Source organism: Denticeps clupeoides, chromosome 5 (genome assembly GCF_900700375.1).
Source record: "Denticeps clupeoides chromosome 5, fDenClu1.1, whole genome shotgun sequence".
NCBI classification, from domain to species: Eukaryota; Metazoa; Chordata; class Actinopteri; order Clupeiformes; family Denticipitidae; genus Denticeps; species Denticeps clupeoides.
This window is the reverse complement of record NC_041711.1, coordinates 28,293,712-28,311,141: the sequence shown is the minus strand read 5'-3', so window position 1 is coordinate 28,311,141 and position 17,430 is coordinate 28,293,712. Positions and strand designations below refer to the sequence as shown.

The following is a 17,430-nucleotide window of genomic DNA, read 5'->3' as shown; positions in this document are numbered from 1 at the left end:
TAACCCCCCATCTATGCGTGGGTCGCAGCCGCCGCCTGACCTGCAAACCCACTTCGAACAGATCTATTAAAAGCCCGCAGGATCACGCGTGACCTCCAAACGGAGAGAAGTGACGAGGTGACGCGGGCCAGGTCCTCGCCGGCGACAAGGGAGTGGCAGAGCAAAACACCGGAGTACTGCTGCCACGTTCCACAAAGGGACTGTCTGTACACAACTTCAGGTGACACGGCGACGTGCTGGGTCCACCGTGTTTGAAGATGAAGTGGCTTCTACCTGGTGGCCTTCAGCGTGTCATTCAGACGCTTTCGGCTTCGCACTTTGTCCTCGTGGTTTTAATTGTTACCTGTCGCCAGCGTAAAAGGACCAAGCGAGGTGTGTGTGTGTGTGTGTGTGTGTGTGTGTGCCCGGCTCACGCCTCGCGTTGTTTGTCTGTAAATAGTCGAGCGGATCGTTCAGGCGGCGAGGTGACGGGACGCAGATTTGCACGCCTCTTCGGTGGCGAGCACCTCTGCCCTTGTAGTTTGACCTTGACTCGATTAGCGTAAGACTATTACACTCGCTTGGCTTACGGGGACGTCGACGAAGGAACACATGTGGCTTTCACAGCAGGACGCCGGTCAAGAGAGACACAGGCGTGTGTGTGTGTGTGTGTGAATTGGAAGTCTTCCGCAGTCTTCCGGTCTAAACCCCGATTCGGTGCGGCGAGCAGGGATCGGGACAGCTGCCGTAGGGCCTCTGCGAAGCGTATCGGGGCCCTGGCACGGTCCGCTCCACGCGGGGGACACAACTGACGAGGCCGGGCCGGGGCACACAGGACTCTTTATTCCGGTCGCAGGCCCGGGGCGTTAACCCCGCGACCTAAACCTGACCGGGTCGACCGGGCCGGGGACATGGGCGCTGGGGGCCTGCAGATGGGGACCCAGCCTGCAACAGTCCGCATGTTCGGTCGTCTTGCCTGCACCGCAACGCCCGTTTCATGTAATCGTGATCGTCGTCCGTCCCGCCAGCGTCACGGTGTCACTTCTTTACCGCGTTCGATGTCCCCGCGGAGACGCCGCCCACTAATTGGCTCTGGTAATTCGGGCGCGGCACCATGGGTGGGTTGGGTTTCGTTTAAGGCACGCTTTATTTAACGGGACATTTCTCGGCCCTCCCTCGGCCTCCTGGTTAACTCACGGCGGAGGGGACGTTTTCGTGGCTGGTTAAAGGTGAGACGCGACACTGAACAGCGGTGAGATGTTGGTGTTTTTTTTTACGGTCCACGGCCTGTAAAAACAGGCACAGCAGGGTACCTGTGCCGGGATTTCTCCTCGTCTCGGCCGTCGGTTGTCTCTGGCTCAGCTTCCTGGGGCGCATTTCCTGCTTTGCTCTCGAAGGGGAGACTGTGTCTCAGCTAATGCCCTCTCTTGGACAAATGGCAGGATGGGATTTAGTGGTAATGACATATCGCAAGAAATTACGCCCACTTAAACCCATTAGCCGCTAATAATATGCACATGAATATTTAAATAGGCCGCTGCAGGAAAAGCGCGAAGCCTCCGAAGCTCTTACAGACAGAGTCGGCATTGATCGGCTGGCCACCAAATTTGCTTTAGACATTCGTGCTGTTGGGAACCAGGAAAGGCAGTTTTGCACCGCCTCGTAAACGAATCAAGCGAATCCCCCACTTCAGGTCTCTCGTTTATTTCTGACGTCCTCAGATCCCCCTCCTCGGGTTCCCGGGCTTCGGGTGTCGGGACGGTGGAGGACACGTAAGAAAATGGCCTCTCTAAACAGTTTGGCGAGTGGGGGACATTTGAAAAAAAAAAACAACCCTACATCTGACCCAGATACAGGACGGCGTTAAACTCGGCGCGGCCGGAGGAGCGGCTGCTTGTGAGGGCGGCTCGTCGGCGCTGTAATGTTACGTATCGCCTGAACGGAGAGACCCCTCTACCCCTCACAGGGCCCCCCTTTGTTAGCACACGCTCACCGTACAAAGGACCAAGGGCCAATATTACACAACATACCCCCCCCCCACAGTCCTTGATTTGCTCGGTTCGATCTGTCCCGGTTTTTCCGCACTCGAGACATTTAAGAAGCTGACGTGGACGCACTCGTCACCCGACGCGGCGGGACGGCAGCGCGCTGCCGGGCGTTTGATCCATTCATGCGCCGGGCCCCGCGTAAATGTTCCGGCGGTGAGTTATAGGCGCGGGCCATGTGGCTGTTGTCATGGCGAGGGAGGAGGCGGGGAGGAGCCGCGGTGTCTTGGCTGAGAGGCGCTGTCACGCGGAGCGAAGTGCCCTTGATGAGCGAGCTAAAGCCCCGGAGTGGCATGGTCGGGTTCTTGGGGAGTCCCGTTGGCATTTTATTGCCGGGGTCTGGCGCAGTGACGTCGGGGCCACCAGCCACCTCAGACGAGCTTCTGCTGCCTTGTCTTTTAGAATGTTTTTTTTTTTATTTTTGTCTTTGCGTCAGGACAATAAAGAGCAGCGTGCCGCCACCTGACATTATTACTCGGAGCTGGAATGCACGGCGACGTGCTGCTGATCTCATTAAACGCACAGCTGGAGGGAAATCCGGTTGAGGCGGCGTCCACCACAGATAGCATTCACGCGTCTGGCCTGCGATGCACCGGCTCGGGGGGGGACGGGACCCTGACCCACCCCGACACTGTCCTGCGCGGAGCATTATTTGTGGAGCAGTGGGTGTTAACGCGCTCGCCTGCTTTTCGGGCCTTCGCCGGCGCGGAGCCCGTCTCCCTCGGCCACGGGGCACTAATCAGGCACAAAGTGATGGCCTCTCTTGGCCACGGAGAAACTGAGATGACAACTCTATAAATATCCTTTCGGCTTCTTCTTGCATGGTGCATGGTGGACACAGTGGCACTTGGAATTTTCGTTCATTCTGAATTGATGCATTGTGCTGCGTTGATCTGAAACCGTTTGGAATGTTGGGTACAATTATCGTTCTTTGTTATATTCTTCAAAGAAAGTGGAATGCAATTGATATTTTCCGATTCACAGTATAGGGTCAGGTTTTTAAAGAAGAAGTGATGCTTTCATGATATATATGTTTTTTACATTGCTGCAAGTCCACAGATTTACAGCTATAGTCACAGCCAGTTGACTTATTATTTCAATTTTGTTTTGCAGTGTAGAATAATGGAGTTGATTTGCAGCAATTTCTGAATTGTGCCGTGCATGTTATGTGGATCAGCCTGTGTGAAATGCAGCAGGTCTGTCTGGCATGCGGACTATGGGGGGCTTGTGGGATTCCTGTCTCCTTCATATCACACACACACACACACACACACACACAAGTACCAGTGTGCCTCTAGCCCTGTGTCTGAGAACAAGGTCATATCTGAAATGAAGGCAGAGCTGCCAGGGGCTGGTGGGTTCTGCTCTTGTGTTTATATCTTGGCAGAGCTCAGCCATAAACGGCTTCATAATGTGACTGATACTAACACAACTGCCAGCCGTGGACAGTGCTGGGCCTGACCCTGTAGATCAGCCAACGCTGTTCTTTTAGAACCGATGTTTTCTGCAGAACATCACCCATGTCCCGCACAGGCAGCTGGGCCATACATCAGGGAGAACAGATCTGTAAAAAATAATAGCATTGAGGTATATTGAATTATTGTACCTGTCACTTGATGCACATTCATTATTTAAACAATCTTGTTGGGTCGGGCAGATAATCAATATTATCTATTGCTGAGACAGGTTTTCTTTTTTCTTCTCCTCTTTTTGTGCATGTAACAATGTGAAAGGTAGCCATTCAATGACATGCTATTGATAACCAATATTTTAAAGTGGAAATAACTGATAATGACATATATGCCACATACATGTCTCTAAATATATATTTGCATTTTTCAAATATGGTCAACTAGGGCCCTATGCCTAGATTCCTAGTTTTTTTTCCATTTTAATTCTTCTGAATTCCATGTTTTCCATTCTAAACACATTTATTCACCTAAAAACTGTGATTATGGAGTGGATGGGGAAAAAGCAACCAAAGCAACCAAATGCTGTTCAACAAATGCATACATTTGAAATCATCATAAAATCATATCAAATAAATCAACATTGGGGAGACCTGGATTACAAAAAAAGCTGTGCCCACTTGCATTATGAACTGGAACCATGATAATAAAAGCACGTTTCGAGTTTTTTTAACTTCGCGCAGTTTGCGGGAACCGATCGGGCAAGTGGTACGGATTCGACACTGGCAGCCTCTTCGCCACAACGTTTACCATGCGTTGGTGTGTGTGAGAAGATCTCGCCTCGACCGGAAACATGTGTAGTTAGTATTAGGCAGCGGTATCTGCAGTGGTATCCTAGTGGGTAAGGAACCAAACCGGAAGCTCCGATCGGAAGGTTGCGGGTTCAGATCTACTTCCTACTCCCTGTCATGGTGCCTGTTATGACAGGGTGCCTGTCATGGCTGCTCACTGCTCATCAAGGGTTGAAAGAGGACACCAGTGTGTCCCAATGACAATCACTTCACTTTCACTTTAGAAACTGTCAGATTTTATTAAAAAAAATATTTTTGGAGACAGGAAAAGTGAGCAAGAATCATGATCAGATTGGCTGGCTGAGGTGCATAATGTGATGGCTACATGAGTACGTCAGAGTGGCTCCAAAATGGCAGTCCCTTATATGGGCTATGCCTGAGAGCATCATAAGGGGGGCATGGAGCAGTGGAAGATGGTCGAGTGGCTTTAGGAATACTGCAATGTTCTGCTTATGTCTTGTATTTGCGTGGATGTCACCATGCAATTGTTAGAAAATATCGATACTGCAATATATTGCGATATTTTATGTGGTGATATTGTATCTATACAGTGACATCAAATATCAATATTTTTGTATACAAATTTAGTCCAAAAATTCAGTTCTGAGTTATGTTGTTTTGGCTGAATTATCAATGTAATATGATCCACACAGATCATACACAGCAGTTTTTACATTTTCAGTGAACTGTAGAATATCACAATATGTACAGGATCACAAAATATTATGATATAATCTTATTGTGACCCATGTATCGTGATACCCTTCCCAACACACACCCCACAGAACTAAACATCGTTTCAGACCAGAGTAGCGGTCAGCTGAGGTTTCGTTTGCATTCATGTAATAATTATGAATGCTCTCGTCACGCTGCCAGAATAGTTCAGGAATGGTTTTACATCTCAGATCTCAGTCTCATTGAACCTCTTTCGGATGCCCTGGAAAAACAGGTGACAGATACCACAGGATGCCTGATCGATGTTTAATGACCAGTAGCTTTTATTTGTGGCATAGAAGCAGCAGCAAACTCGCATGCTTCAGTATAGCCTTGCCATTTGGGCCACTGTTTCGAGAAAAAGGATGGGCTGTGAGAAAGTCACGACTAGTCTTATTAAGTCAGTAAAACAAGTCCAACACTTGCATGTTATTCTGTTGGCTGATCGTTCTTTCAGAAATTAGGTCGGAAATGTTATCCTCCCCCTTGCAATGACATTTTTGGATCACTAATGGCTAATTATGTTTGGATGAAAATGAATGTGTACAGATATTTAATTTCATTTCACATTAGTTCTCATGAAATCTTATGAAATAAACAGTGTGTCAAATTTCTCCAAATTACCCGAATGAATGTGAATTTCATTTCGAACTGCATTATGTAAAATACATGCAAAGATGCTTTATCTGTTCGCAAATCTTGAATGTAAAGTGCATCCAGTGTGGTTTTAGATGCTCTTTGTTTCTCTAGCAGTTGTGTTAGAGGCCAGACATCATACGTATACTGGTCAAAACGTTTGGTGCAGGCTGCGATAATAGTTCTAGAAAGGTTGCCATTTTTTTTGGTATACATCATGATTAGAACAATTGACTACTGTTTAGGTGCTGGCGCCTATCACCAGGGGGCGGTGCACAAGACAGGTTAAGTACCATGAAATGCAGAAAAAAAATGATCCTGTGTGCATAGGTTATTCAGTACTGGAGTCTGTTGGCTTACGTTTAGCCCAGTTATGTAATATTTCTAAAGCTTCTATGAAATAACCCCCTAATAACTCTTGGGTCACTGCTTGTTTTGTAGGAATTTACATTTACATTTACAGCATTTATCAGACACCCTTATCCAGAGCGACTGACAATCAGTAGTTACAGGGACAGTCCCCTTGGAGCAACTTGATGGTGGTAAGTGGGATTTGAACCTGGGTCTTCTGGTTCATAGGCGAGTTACCCACTAGGCTACTACAAAAAAATTATTTTTCATTGGAAGTTGTTGATACACCCATTAAACACACAGCAAAAGGTTTTAACTGGAAGACCCATGAATCAATGTGCCAAATATAATAAAGTTCCTTTGTGAAGTACTGTCTCCTGTAAAGTCTTTTTACGTCTGTATGCTGACCCCCCCATAATCGACTTGGCTAATATGATTTAACTTCTTTTTTAATTTTGCTTTAAGGCCATTTTCTCTGCACTTTGTGAACATCCATCTATGACCATGCATTCTCCCCTAACCTTGTAATTGTTCGTGGATGAAGTCTGAGTAGTCCTTCCATCTTTCAGTGTGTGCAGAGAATGAGAACGGCTGATTAGAATCCTGTCTCCATGTGTAAGAGCAGCAATAATTCCATTGTGTGACATTCCAAAATGAAAATATATCTTGATTAGCTGAGTCCTCTCCATTATGATGTGGGTATCTTAAGTTTTTAGAGATGTCCTTTAATTTAGAGTATATTATTTTCAATAACTTGGGCGCAGTTCATGGTTTACAGCATTTATCATCAGACGCCCTTATCCAGAGCGACTTACAATCAGTAGTTACATGATTTGAAGTAAGCGGGATTTGAACCTGGGTCTTCTGGTTCACAGGCGAGTGTGTTACCCACTAGGCTACTACCACCCCTACTAGAACAAAATGTATTTAAGTGTGTCAGTGAAAGTGAAGTGATTGTCATTGTGATACACAGCAAGCACAGCACACAGCACAGCTTACAAGAAAATATGTCCTCTGCTTTCAACCAATCACCTTGGTGAGCAGTGGGCAGCCATGAAAGGCGCCCGGAGAGCAGCGTGTGGGGACGGTGCTTTGCTCAGTGGCACCTTGGCAGATAAAATTAATTTGGCACTTTACAGTAGACACTTTTTTCTACAGTTCATGTCAAATCTAGCCCAACTCTGTTTTCAGTTTTGGTCTTGGTCCTTGTTACGTCCTGGTCTAGGTCAGGAACATGAACAATTAGAAAGAGGGAGGGAAACGTCACAACCGTTGGAACGAAGTGATTTCTAATAAAACAAAACAATACACGTCACGCCTTGACACACACAGTCAGGCCACGAAAAGCACCGGGTAGACTAAATGGGAACAGGGCATCTGTCCTGCGTATTTTCCCTTTCTCCTTCTCTCCCCTCTCTTTCCTTCCCGTCGCAGCACGCCGTCTTTACCGGCCTCACTCCGACGGGAGCGCGAGTCAGCGTCAGGTCTGGGAGGAGTTCCGTAAATTACAGGCTCCTCCTAAAAAAAGGAAAAACACCAACAAGACAGAACATACAAACCACACATCACATGATCACGGGACATAACAGTCCTGGTCTCAAACAGCCTTGGCCTTGGCCTTAGTGTGTCACTACTGCCTATGTGCCTATAGCATACTGTCCTCCTTGATTGACGTTTTGAATAGATTATCTTTTACATTTTACATTTACAGCATTTATCAGACACCCTTATCCAGAGCGACTTACAATCAGTAGTTATAGGGACAGTCCCCCCCTGGAGACACTCAGGGTAAGTGTCAGGGACACAATGGTAGTTGGTGGGATTTGAACCTGGGTCTTCTGGTTCATAGGCGAGTGTGTTACCCGCTAGGCTACTACCACCCTTATCTGTTCTTCAAACATCCATTCGTCATTCAAGGCATTTTCACACCATAGAACAGAATTTAGGAGAACATTTACATAAACAGCAAACAAACGAACAAAAATAAAGTGCTTAAAGTAAGCAGATGTGCTGAATGAAGAAACCTCATGTTAAACCATGCTTGAACAGCTAGATAATATCTTGGATGCTAGTTTTTGTTCGATTGATGGTTAAAATGCTGCAGGATCCACTATGCCACAGATTGACCCACAAGCAATTAAGCAATTCTAGATCATTTGGGGGAGTCCCTGCCTGCATTTACCTGCTGGTTATGTCCTATCAGGACACACCCTTGTTAAATGTCTGTCACATTTTAACCAGCTTCTTTGTGGTGATTCATTGCCTGCATTCATTTTAAGTAGGCTTCCTCCCCTCGATCCGCCCGGGAACTGTCAGTGAAGCCACTGACTCTACACGACTTACTTATCAACTTAAAGTCAACAAATGCAAATCACTAAACACTAAAAATTGCACCAAACGGCTCCATTGGAACTATGTATGGAAAATTAAACCCTCTGGCATGGCAGAATTATGGAACGTGGAAAAATCAGTGCTGCCAGCAGATACGCACCCTGACCTGAAGGTCACAAAACCAAGGCAGGAACAACCCACCTTCCTTTTAAACCTTTTAAACTTTGTAAAAGTCATAGGCTTCATAAAATGTGCAGGGGAATGCAGTGCTGCACGCATGCAGCCACTGCAAGGGTAAAATACAAAGTACACATGGTAACCTTCATCACTTAACTTTTTGGGTCTGCGCCACAGATACAGGTGCCAAGAGAGAAATCCAAAGCATGCATAGTCTAAAGAAGGAAATATTTAGAGATATATAAACACTAGCAAACGAGTCAGATTTTGAAAAAGCTCTGGTGGCAGTGGACACGCGAAGGGAATTTGTGAGATATTTTGACTTACAATTAATTAAAATGTTGCATTTTATTGTTACAATAAAAAATAATGAATAAAAATAAAATATGCTTAAATGATCATTTATTTTTCAAAGCCATATGGAGCCGCACTGTAAGGATGGAACCTCCAGGGCTGCAGATTGCTGACCCCTGGAATAGAAACTCATGGGCATTATAGTATAGGCTTGTCACAATACTGAAATTTCAAACTCTTACGCTACTAATAAGGATGGTTCTCGATATCATTTTCAATACTACAGAGGGATAAAATTTTTTTATAAATTAAGGCTGATTATTTACCACACAAATTCGACTTGACCCGACCCGAACCAAAATACTTCCAGACAGTGCTCTTTTTACATTTTCTAGCTAGCTTTGTGCAGCAGAATTATGATTAAAGTGTCTCATATGTAATCATTGGGTCTTCCAGGTAGCTGGGGAGGGTCTGCAGTCTGGAATGCTTGTTTAAAATTACTGTCAATTTCCGTGAACTGGCAGATGCAAAAGTGCTAATTAGTATCAAATCTATACTACATTTTAGTATTGATAAATATCTGAGAATTAATATTTGACAACCCTATTATACCATTGTACCGCATAAAGAAGTGGGTTATAAAAATTGTGATTAACAAATTTAAGACTGAGCCTCACTTAAAAGTGTAGGTCTTTCCTATAGAGAATTTCCTCAAAAAGTAAAGTTGTGTGTGCGCTGTGTGTGCAGTCTCTCCATCGAAAGGTTTTCAGGAACTGAGGGAACTTGGGCATGGGCTACTGAAGACTGTAAGAAGGTGTTATGGACTGATGAATCAAAATGGTAAATCTTCAGTTCATCACGCAGTGTACACTGAAGTGTAGGAAGATCGGTGATTAGGGTGTATTCAGTTCATTTGTGTCTGACACAATCTCCTCTCTCACTCATTAGAAAATGTATTTTTAAAACAATTTAATCAATTAAATGTTAAATTGTTAATAATGTCTCTTAATCTACATGTATTCATTTATTTTTCTTCAGATGGTTAAGGGGTGGTATCAATATAAAATGTATTTTGGACTTTGAAGATTATGAATTGATGTATGTATGTATATACATCGATGATCTGCTAGTGTATTTTCTACTGATGATCTTAACGTAAATGATACTGTTTCAAATGTCCTAAAAAGTTGTAGAGAAGATACAAATGTTGGCAGTGTACAAAATTATATATTAAACGTTTCTAGGAATACTTTTGACCTAATTTCCTTTTTTAAGAATTAGTGTGAATGGGTCCCTTTTAAAAGTCCCTTTTGTGTCTTGAGGTATAAAGGCCCATTATTCAGATTCCTCATTATCATACATTTCAGTGCCACGCTGTCATTGCTGGCCCTGACAGCTCAGCTGTGAGCAGCAGAACCAGATTTTGTGCTGACTGGCCGACGAGCGACAGTGACATGCCACACCTTTCACTTCATGCCAGATAAAGAAGCAGCGTGTTTGTTCTTTTTTTAAAAAAAAAAATTAAGACCAAAGACCAAAAAGTACAAAGCATTCATAAATGAAATACGTTCTGATATGTGCTGGCTCAGTGAGAGAGCATCATCTGAATCATGTGATGAATGTGACTGCAGTGAACTGCATTTTTCTTTGGTTAATAGTGATAGACAGACACCTTTAATCTGTTAAACAGGCATAATTAATCATTAAACGCTGGAATGCAGCAGTCTGGGCGCTTTGCATGCTGTGCTCTGCTGTCGGTGGATTCAGATGTTTTAAGAACTGTGTATTTGCTCCTGTGTGTGTGTGTGTGTTACGCTTTTGAACAGCGCAGAGCTGCCAGCCCACCCTACAGCATTAATGCTCGATTTGGCTGGTGGTACAGTGACACCACTCAGGCTGCCAACCAGGCTGTTTGATAAAGTGCTGTTTTTATTGCTACTACAAATAGGCTTGGACTATTAATGATTAATTAGATCTGAATTAAATATCTCAATTTCCTATCTGAAAAATTTGACAAGTAGAAGTGTACATGGTAAGGTAAAGGTGAGATTTTGGATAGTGCTTATAATACTAGCCATCTTTATACGAAAGTGTCTTGCGTCCTGGGAACAGAGGGGTGGATGACCGCTGGGAAATGTAAAGAGCAGGAAGACTCTCCCTGTACCTACAGTAATATGGGGCTGGTATCTACAGTAATCAGTAGAGAACAGTAGGTAATGTTCTAGATACAGGTAGACGTACAACTTTTCTTGGTTTAAAGCTTGTCTCGGGACGAATATGTGATATTTGTAAAGATTTTCTCGTTGTTGAGACCGCATATTGTGCCGAGCATATTTCAAGTTGTGGGAAGCAGGAAAGATTCATGCACTCTGTAGTTCATGGTGGATGTCAACTGGGCTTTGCTGTCTGTGTCCACCTGTTGTTCAGGAGAGACGGGAGATGAGGGAAATGGTTTAGGGTAATCTAGTGCAATGGCGACATTGATCAACATGTAGCAATATGCATTTAAAACACACACATGTTCATTTAAAAATATCTTTATTTCTCCCCACTGCACACTTTAAATGTCTCTTAGTTTAGTCTTATTGGCTGCATGTCTGACGTATTTGGCTTGGAGTAAATTCCTGCTGTTTTCTCCTGTGCAGGATGATAATGATGGGATCCCCTGGTCAGAGGAGCGGGTGGTGCGCAGGGTGCTGTACCTCTCATTGAAAGAGTTTAAGAGAGCACAGAAGAACAAAGCTGGTGACAGTCTCAGCACAGGGCTCATCAATGGTAAGTTAGCATGTTCTTCACGTGTTCTTCTTGCACCTTCAGGTTGAACTCATTAGAACGAGGTCGATACACATGTGTACCTCATCCCGATTGGTAAAATGCAACAGGACAGGGTGGTTTAATTCCTTCTCAAGTTTAAGTTCAAGTTCAAGTTGAGCTGTTATTGTCATTTTAGCTACATACATGTTAGTACATGGTGCGGGCTGCGAGAGGTATACTCCATTTCACCTCCTCAGCATTTTTCCCATCTCTCAAGATAATTCACAAATCGCCTGATGACGGTGGCTGTGAATTGCAAATCCAATTAACATTTTATTAAAAGCAGCAAATGAAACAGGAGTAAACAGGAGACTGGAAGTTCATGTTTGCTGACCGATTATTTACCACGCAAGTTAGACATTTTCTAGCATGTATTGTGCTGCAGAATTATGATTAAAGTATCTCTCATGTAAACATTGGGTCTTCTAGGTAGCTGGGGAGGGTCTGCAGTCTGGAATGCCTGTTGAAAATTACTGTCAATTTCTGTTAACTGCCAGATGCAAAAACTGGAATTTAAGTATTGATACAAGTGCTAATTAACATGTAAATCTATACTACATTTTAGTATTGATAATTATCTGAGAATTCATTTTTGACAACCCTATTATAGAATTGTACTGCAGAAAGTAATGAGTTATTAAAAATATCATTAAAAACTTTTAGTCTGAGCCTCACTTAAAAGTGGCGGTCTTTCCTATAGAGAATTTCCCCCAAAAGTAAAGTTGTCTGTGTGTGCAGTCTCTCCATCGAAAGGCTTTCAGGAACCGGGGGACCTTGGAGGTCAGACCCATAAGCGATAAAAGCATCGTAAGACAAGCTTCTGGGAGTCAACAGCTCGTGTGACAGGTGGCTTGTGGGACCAGCTTAATACACACAGTGAAACGACACAACGTTTCTCCCAAACCTGGTGCTACATGTAACACACATGTAACAAAGTTACATACTGACATAAAGTACACGTGTGCAACAGACAAACTGGGCTACATAAAGGTCAAACAGGGGACACAGGCAGTGCAAGAGTAACATTTAACAAAAAACACGTAGACAACAATGCTTTATTTATCGATATTTAACGATTGGCTAGCCTTTTAACTGTCATTGGTTGGAACAGGGCATGCTTTATGTGTTGCCTTTCCCATAATGAAAGCTGGATTCTGACCTCAGGAACCTTTTGAATCCTCAAACTAACTGAAATTCAGCATTATTTGTGTGAAGGTGGGTCTTTTTTTTCAGAGGAAAAAAAAAAAACTTTGCTGACAAAATTACAGCCTTAGCAAGGTAACAAGAAAAAAGCAGTAGAGAGTTTTATAATTTCATTAGCGCAGGTGTTCCTTCAACCTTTCAGCCATGTAAGGGAAGTTTTTGCTTGGTCCATTTTGCTGTGCCGTTTGAAATGAGTCTCTGATTGAATTTTTACTTCTCATCCCTCTTAATTTAGCAGCTGCAGAGGTAGCAACATTATTCCACTGAACCTTTGACTGTGGATCAGGCACAGCAGCGTCTTTATTAGAAGCGGCTTGTGAAATTAGGAAAATAATTGATACGGCTGTCTTTTTTTGAAGTATAACTTTTTAGAATATCCTCTCTAGGGGCCTAGAAGGTTCCCCTCTGCACAAAAAGTGTACAGTGTGTATTTGACATTGATGAATGTGCTTCCTGTCAAGACTTATTTATGTCATGAACAGTTGTGTGAATTTTATGTTCGAAAGGGTTAATTTATTGTTGCTGGGGTCAGGAAGGTTGAAATTGTCCTGTGTGCAGCACATTGCTTGCTCTTAACTGTCACTGTCATGGGGATTGTAGAGATTTTTTTACCTTGATTTAACGTGGTTACTTTTGCTCAGTTTATTTATATATGTTTCACAGGATTAATATATTGCACCAGCCTGCCTGGCCTGTCCAGCACATGATGGCCATCGCTTTTCGTAATTCTTTTTCCAGCTACACAGTGGTCCCATTAGTGTTATTATGTTTGGACACGATTACACTGAATATGTGTTTAGTAAGGTACATTATGCTCTAAGCAGGGCCCTCTGCGCGCGGTTTCATTTACCAAGCCTACTTTACTGCTGTCTCCCAGCCAGAATCATCTCTGTCTAATGGAGTATAGCTGACTAGAGCGTGCAGCCAAACAGCCTTCTGCAGAACAGCGAGGCACAGCGGCGAAGGAGAACAGCTCGTGTAAACATTGCACGTATCTGAACGGACACGTGAAGGGCACGTGGCGGCTGGAATGATGTGTGCAGTCCGACCAGATTGAACCTCAGCGCGGGCCTTTATCACAATGTGGAGGATATGTTTGCAGATAGACGGAATTGTGGATGTTGCATGTCGCGGCGATTTCCTGATGAGCAATTTTTGGAGTGGTAAAAAACAAAACTAGTCATGTGTCCCTGGCACGTTGCTTCTTTTATGTTGCTCAACAAACTTTTATCTGTAGATAAAAAAAAATAAAAAATCTTCTCCTCATGCATATCAATGGGATCCATTCAGTAGCAGATCATCTGTCATGCTCAGCACAGCACAGTGTTCACACCTGTTTAGCTGAAAGGGAAGAATGGTGGTTGGGACTTGTACCCTGTCATTAACGAAATGAAATATTACACGTTTTTGTATGTATGAATTAGGCTTTGACATTGACAGGCTGAAGGGATTCTGAGCTGTGTGGACACAGAGATCCATTTTCCCAGTCACTTTCACTGCAGTGGATAACTGGTCAGGGCTCGATGTTGACATTTGACAGGACTGTTTGTGCTCTGATTTGCACCTTCACAGCCACATCACACACAAGGACAAGAATAACTGAAGTTATTAATAATTGAACTCATAGTTAAAAATCATAGCAGTGTTCTTCTGCTAAAAGCTGGCTTGGATACAAGTTTTTACATTCAAATATAAACCCAGATATTTTTATAGTAAAAACCCACCTAACAAAGCCAACACTGGGTTTGGCAATTAGGGTCAGATGGGGAGTGACAGCCACCGCCAAGTAGCCATAAGGAACGTAAAGAAAGAGCAACAAGGAACAGTGGGAACATTCTAAGAATTCCACAATTAGATGCTCTAACCTTCTGGTATGTAACACTATTTACTTGTTGACCTAGCTGAACAAGAGAGATTCATCTCAGGAATTTGTTCCTTTTGTAACCGGGCTGTGGAAAAATCTGCAAAAATATCTCTAACCTGTTCACAGCCTGGAGGCACACTGGAGCGAAATACCAACCCGCCCTGAAGACTAAATATATTTCTTACAATGTGGGGCCCAAGGACCATGGAACGAATTCCAACTGTGACTAAGTTGCTAACTCAGCTCAGAGAGGATCAACGTATGAGTACCTCAAGCTCGAGGTTAAACCCTATTTCTTCATAGTGACATTAACAGATGTAAATTAATATCAGCTGATCTTGTGCTCATTCGATTGCAGTATAGCGGATTATTTGTCAACCCATTCGAATGAATGAATCCGGCTGTACAAGATTTGTTGCGGTTCATTTTCATATGGTTATTCCTGACAAAAATCCAACCAACCATTTTTAACGTAGGTCTGAAGTTTCATATTTTCTATGTGAAAGCTAGCATTGACTGGTTCCTACCGAGAGATAAAAGGTTGTTTGATTGGTTGTCAGTCACGCTGCCTTCCCCTATACATGTCCATTAATAATCCTGCGATGGCCAACAGCAGCTGGCGCAATGAAAGCTCGCCAGAAGCGTTGGCTTCCACTCACTGTTGTAGATCGCAAATCATTTATATTAAGCTGTTTCTGAATTATGTGAGAGGATTTGGTTCAGATTTCCTTACCTAGGCACCTATGCTGCTGTCCCACAGAAAATAAACTATAATAATACATTTGAAATATGTACCATTAATGAACGCTGGTCAATTTTAATTACTGAATAATTGTACACCGGTGAATTGTACTGTGATGCTCCGTATATTCAAATGAATGTCCATGAGCAATCTGTGAATTTGTCCAGCCCGTCTCCTTAACCCAGGTACTTTAGGGACTGATAAAAGAGTGATTATGGTCTGAGCTGCATTTCAGCTTATCATAACTGTCTTCACAGGCTCATTACCAAATGGTCATCTCAGTGGCTCGGTATCGAAAGGAGGCCAGTTTGGAAACTGTAAAGTGGACAGGTCCCGGCGTCACCATGTGGATGGCAACTATTTAGGAGAAGGCCCTGTCAGGAAGAGGTAAGTGATGCAAAAAATTGCAATGAATGGGACCTGGATTTCAGTGTGTGAGCCTTGCATACACCATTCAGATAGTGATTCAGTTCACAACTCTGCTGGACAAAGATAAAAAAAAAAAAAAGATAGAAAGCATGAGAAATGCCAGTTTTGAGAAGTAAAGTCAGAGATTCCACTGGTATTTTGTATTTGACACCCTTTGACTGGATGAAGAAGTGCTTGTGCTTCAATAACCTCTGTCATTATTAGACCTTTCTATTTTCAGGAAAAACTCTTTCATGGTTGCCTTGCTGTAAAAGCTGGTCACTGTTGGAAGAAATGACTAGCACATAAGGTGGAAGTGAGGTGCACACACACTCACTTTAGGCCACAGACGCTGATAGAAGCCTTTCATCGTGCCACAGCTCGGCGCCCAAGAGGGTGAGCGCATTAGTGTTTCGATGTGAAATCTAAAGGTTAATGTACACCCAGGCTGGTCGGTAAACTCGCCGGAGAGAGAGCTAGTGCAGCCTGCTTCAAGCCTCTCGTGACCCTCCACAACTCGCTAGGCCGGGGGTGGACGGATAATTGCTCGACAGCATCAGCTCTTTGCTCGGCTCTGAAATTGCAGGATACCCGCACTGCGCTCGTGCTGCAGATGATTAATGCTGCGGGTGAGTAGAGAAATGGGAGTCCCGTGTTTGCACGGAAAGTGCAGATGTGCAGGCAATACTAAGCTGCGGAAAACAAGGAGTGGGCCGTAGGTTTGAGGCTCATCTTTTCACTGTGAAAAGGCTGCGTAAGTCAGTATATACACAGGGGCACGCTGCAATTATGATCAGACTTATAAAGTAGTTAGTGTTGTAGTTGCATTGAACATGACAAGAAATAATCCTGTTCTTTATATATATTTTTTTAATTAATTTGATTGCAGAATCAAAGTGTCAAGAATATTAAATACAGATCAGTTAAGGTTGGAACAAAAATGTATTTATCATTTCAGCAAATTGTCCTGCTTGCAGTGTTTATAGAAAGGCAATATGACAATATTTTTATGCATTGTAATGATAATGGTCTGATCACTTATGTCTTTGTTATTTTCGAATATAATTTCTAAATCTCTGATTTAAGACCTAGACTTCAAGCGCAGAGGAAGTTTGCGCAGACTCAGCCCTGCTCCCCGAACACAACACCAGTGAAGGCAGGGGAGGGCGCGCCATCCAGTCCCGCATCTCTGCTCAGTGACCTTTCTAAGCGCAAGCCCAAGACTGAGGACTTCCTCACCTTCCTTTGTTTACGAGGTAGGAATACCTCATTTATAAATGCCCCAACAATGCAGTAAGAAAATGTGAGTTTTGAGGGTGAAATTGCACTGCACAACGATGCTACTGTAAATATGGGCTTAAACCGCGTTTGTTCATCTCACGTCTGAATGTTGTCCATTTATTTCCTCAAAAATCTGCAGAATTGATCCATTCACATGGACCCCGCTTGACAATAATGATGATCAGAATTTTGTCGGTTCGAATCCCGAGCCACCAAGGTACCACTGAGGTGCCACTGAGCACACACTGCTCCCCAGGCACCTGTCATGGCTGCCCACTGCTTGCACCGTGTGCTACGATCACTTCATTTTCACTTTCAATTCATACTAACA

General features: G+C 43.6%; 1 protein-coding gene across 2 annotated transcripts in view; it reads left to right on the top strand.

Annotated features, from left to right (window-relative positions):
* Nucleotides 1–17,430, top strand: part of jarid2a (jumonji and AT-rich interaction domain containing 2a) — a 31,324-nt gene that overhangs the window by 1,135 nt on the left and 12,759 nt on the right. The window contains exons 2-4 of one of the 2 annotated variants that reach the window (XM_028980532.1): nt 11,433–11,562; nt 15,668–15,797; nt 16,905–17,074. In XM_028980532.1, coding sequence (XP_028836365.1) covers nt 11,433–11,562; nt 15,668–15,797; nt 16,905–17,074 — 430 coding nt within the window. Of the gene's footprint in view, nt 1–11,432; nt 11,563–15,667; nt 15,798–15,845; nt 16,215–16,904; nt 17,075–17,430 lie in introns of those variants that run through there. The other variant, XM_028980533.1, reaches the window with a different exon arrangement.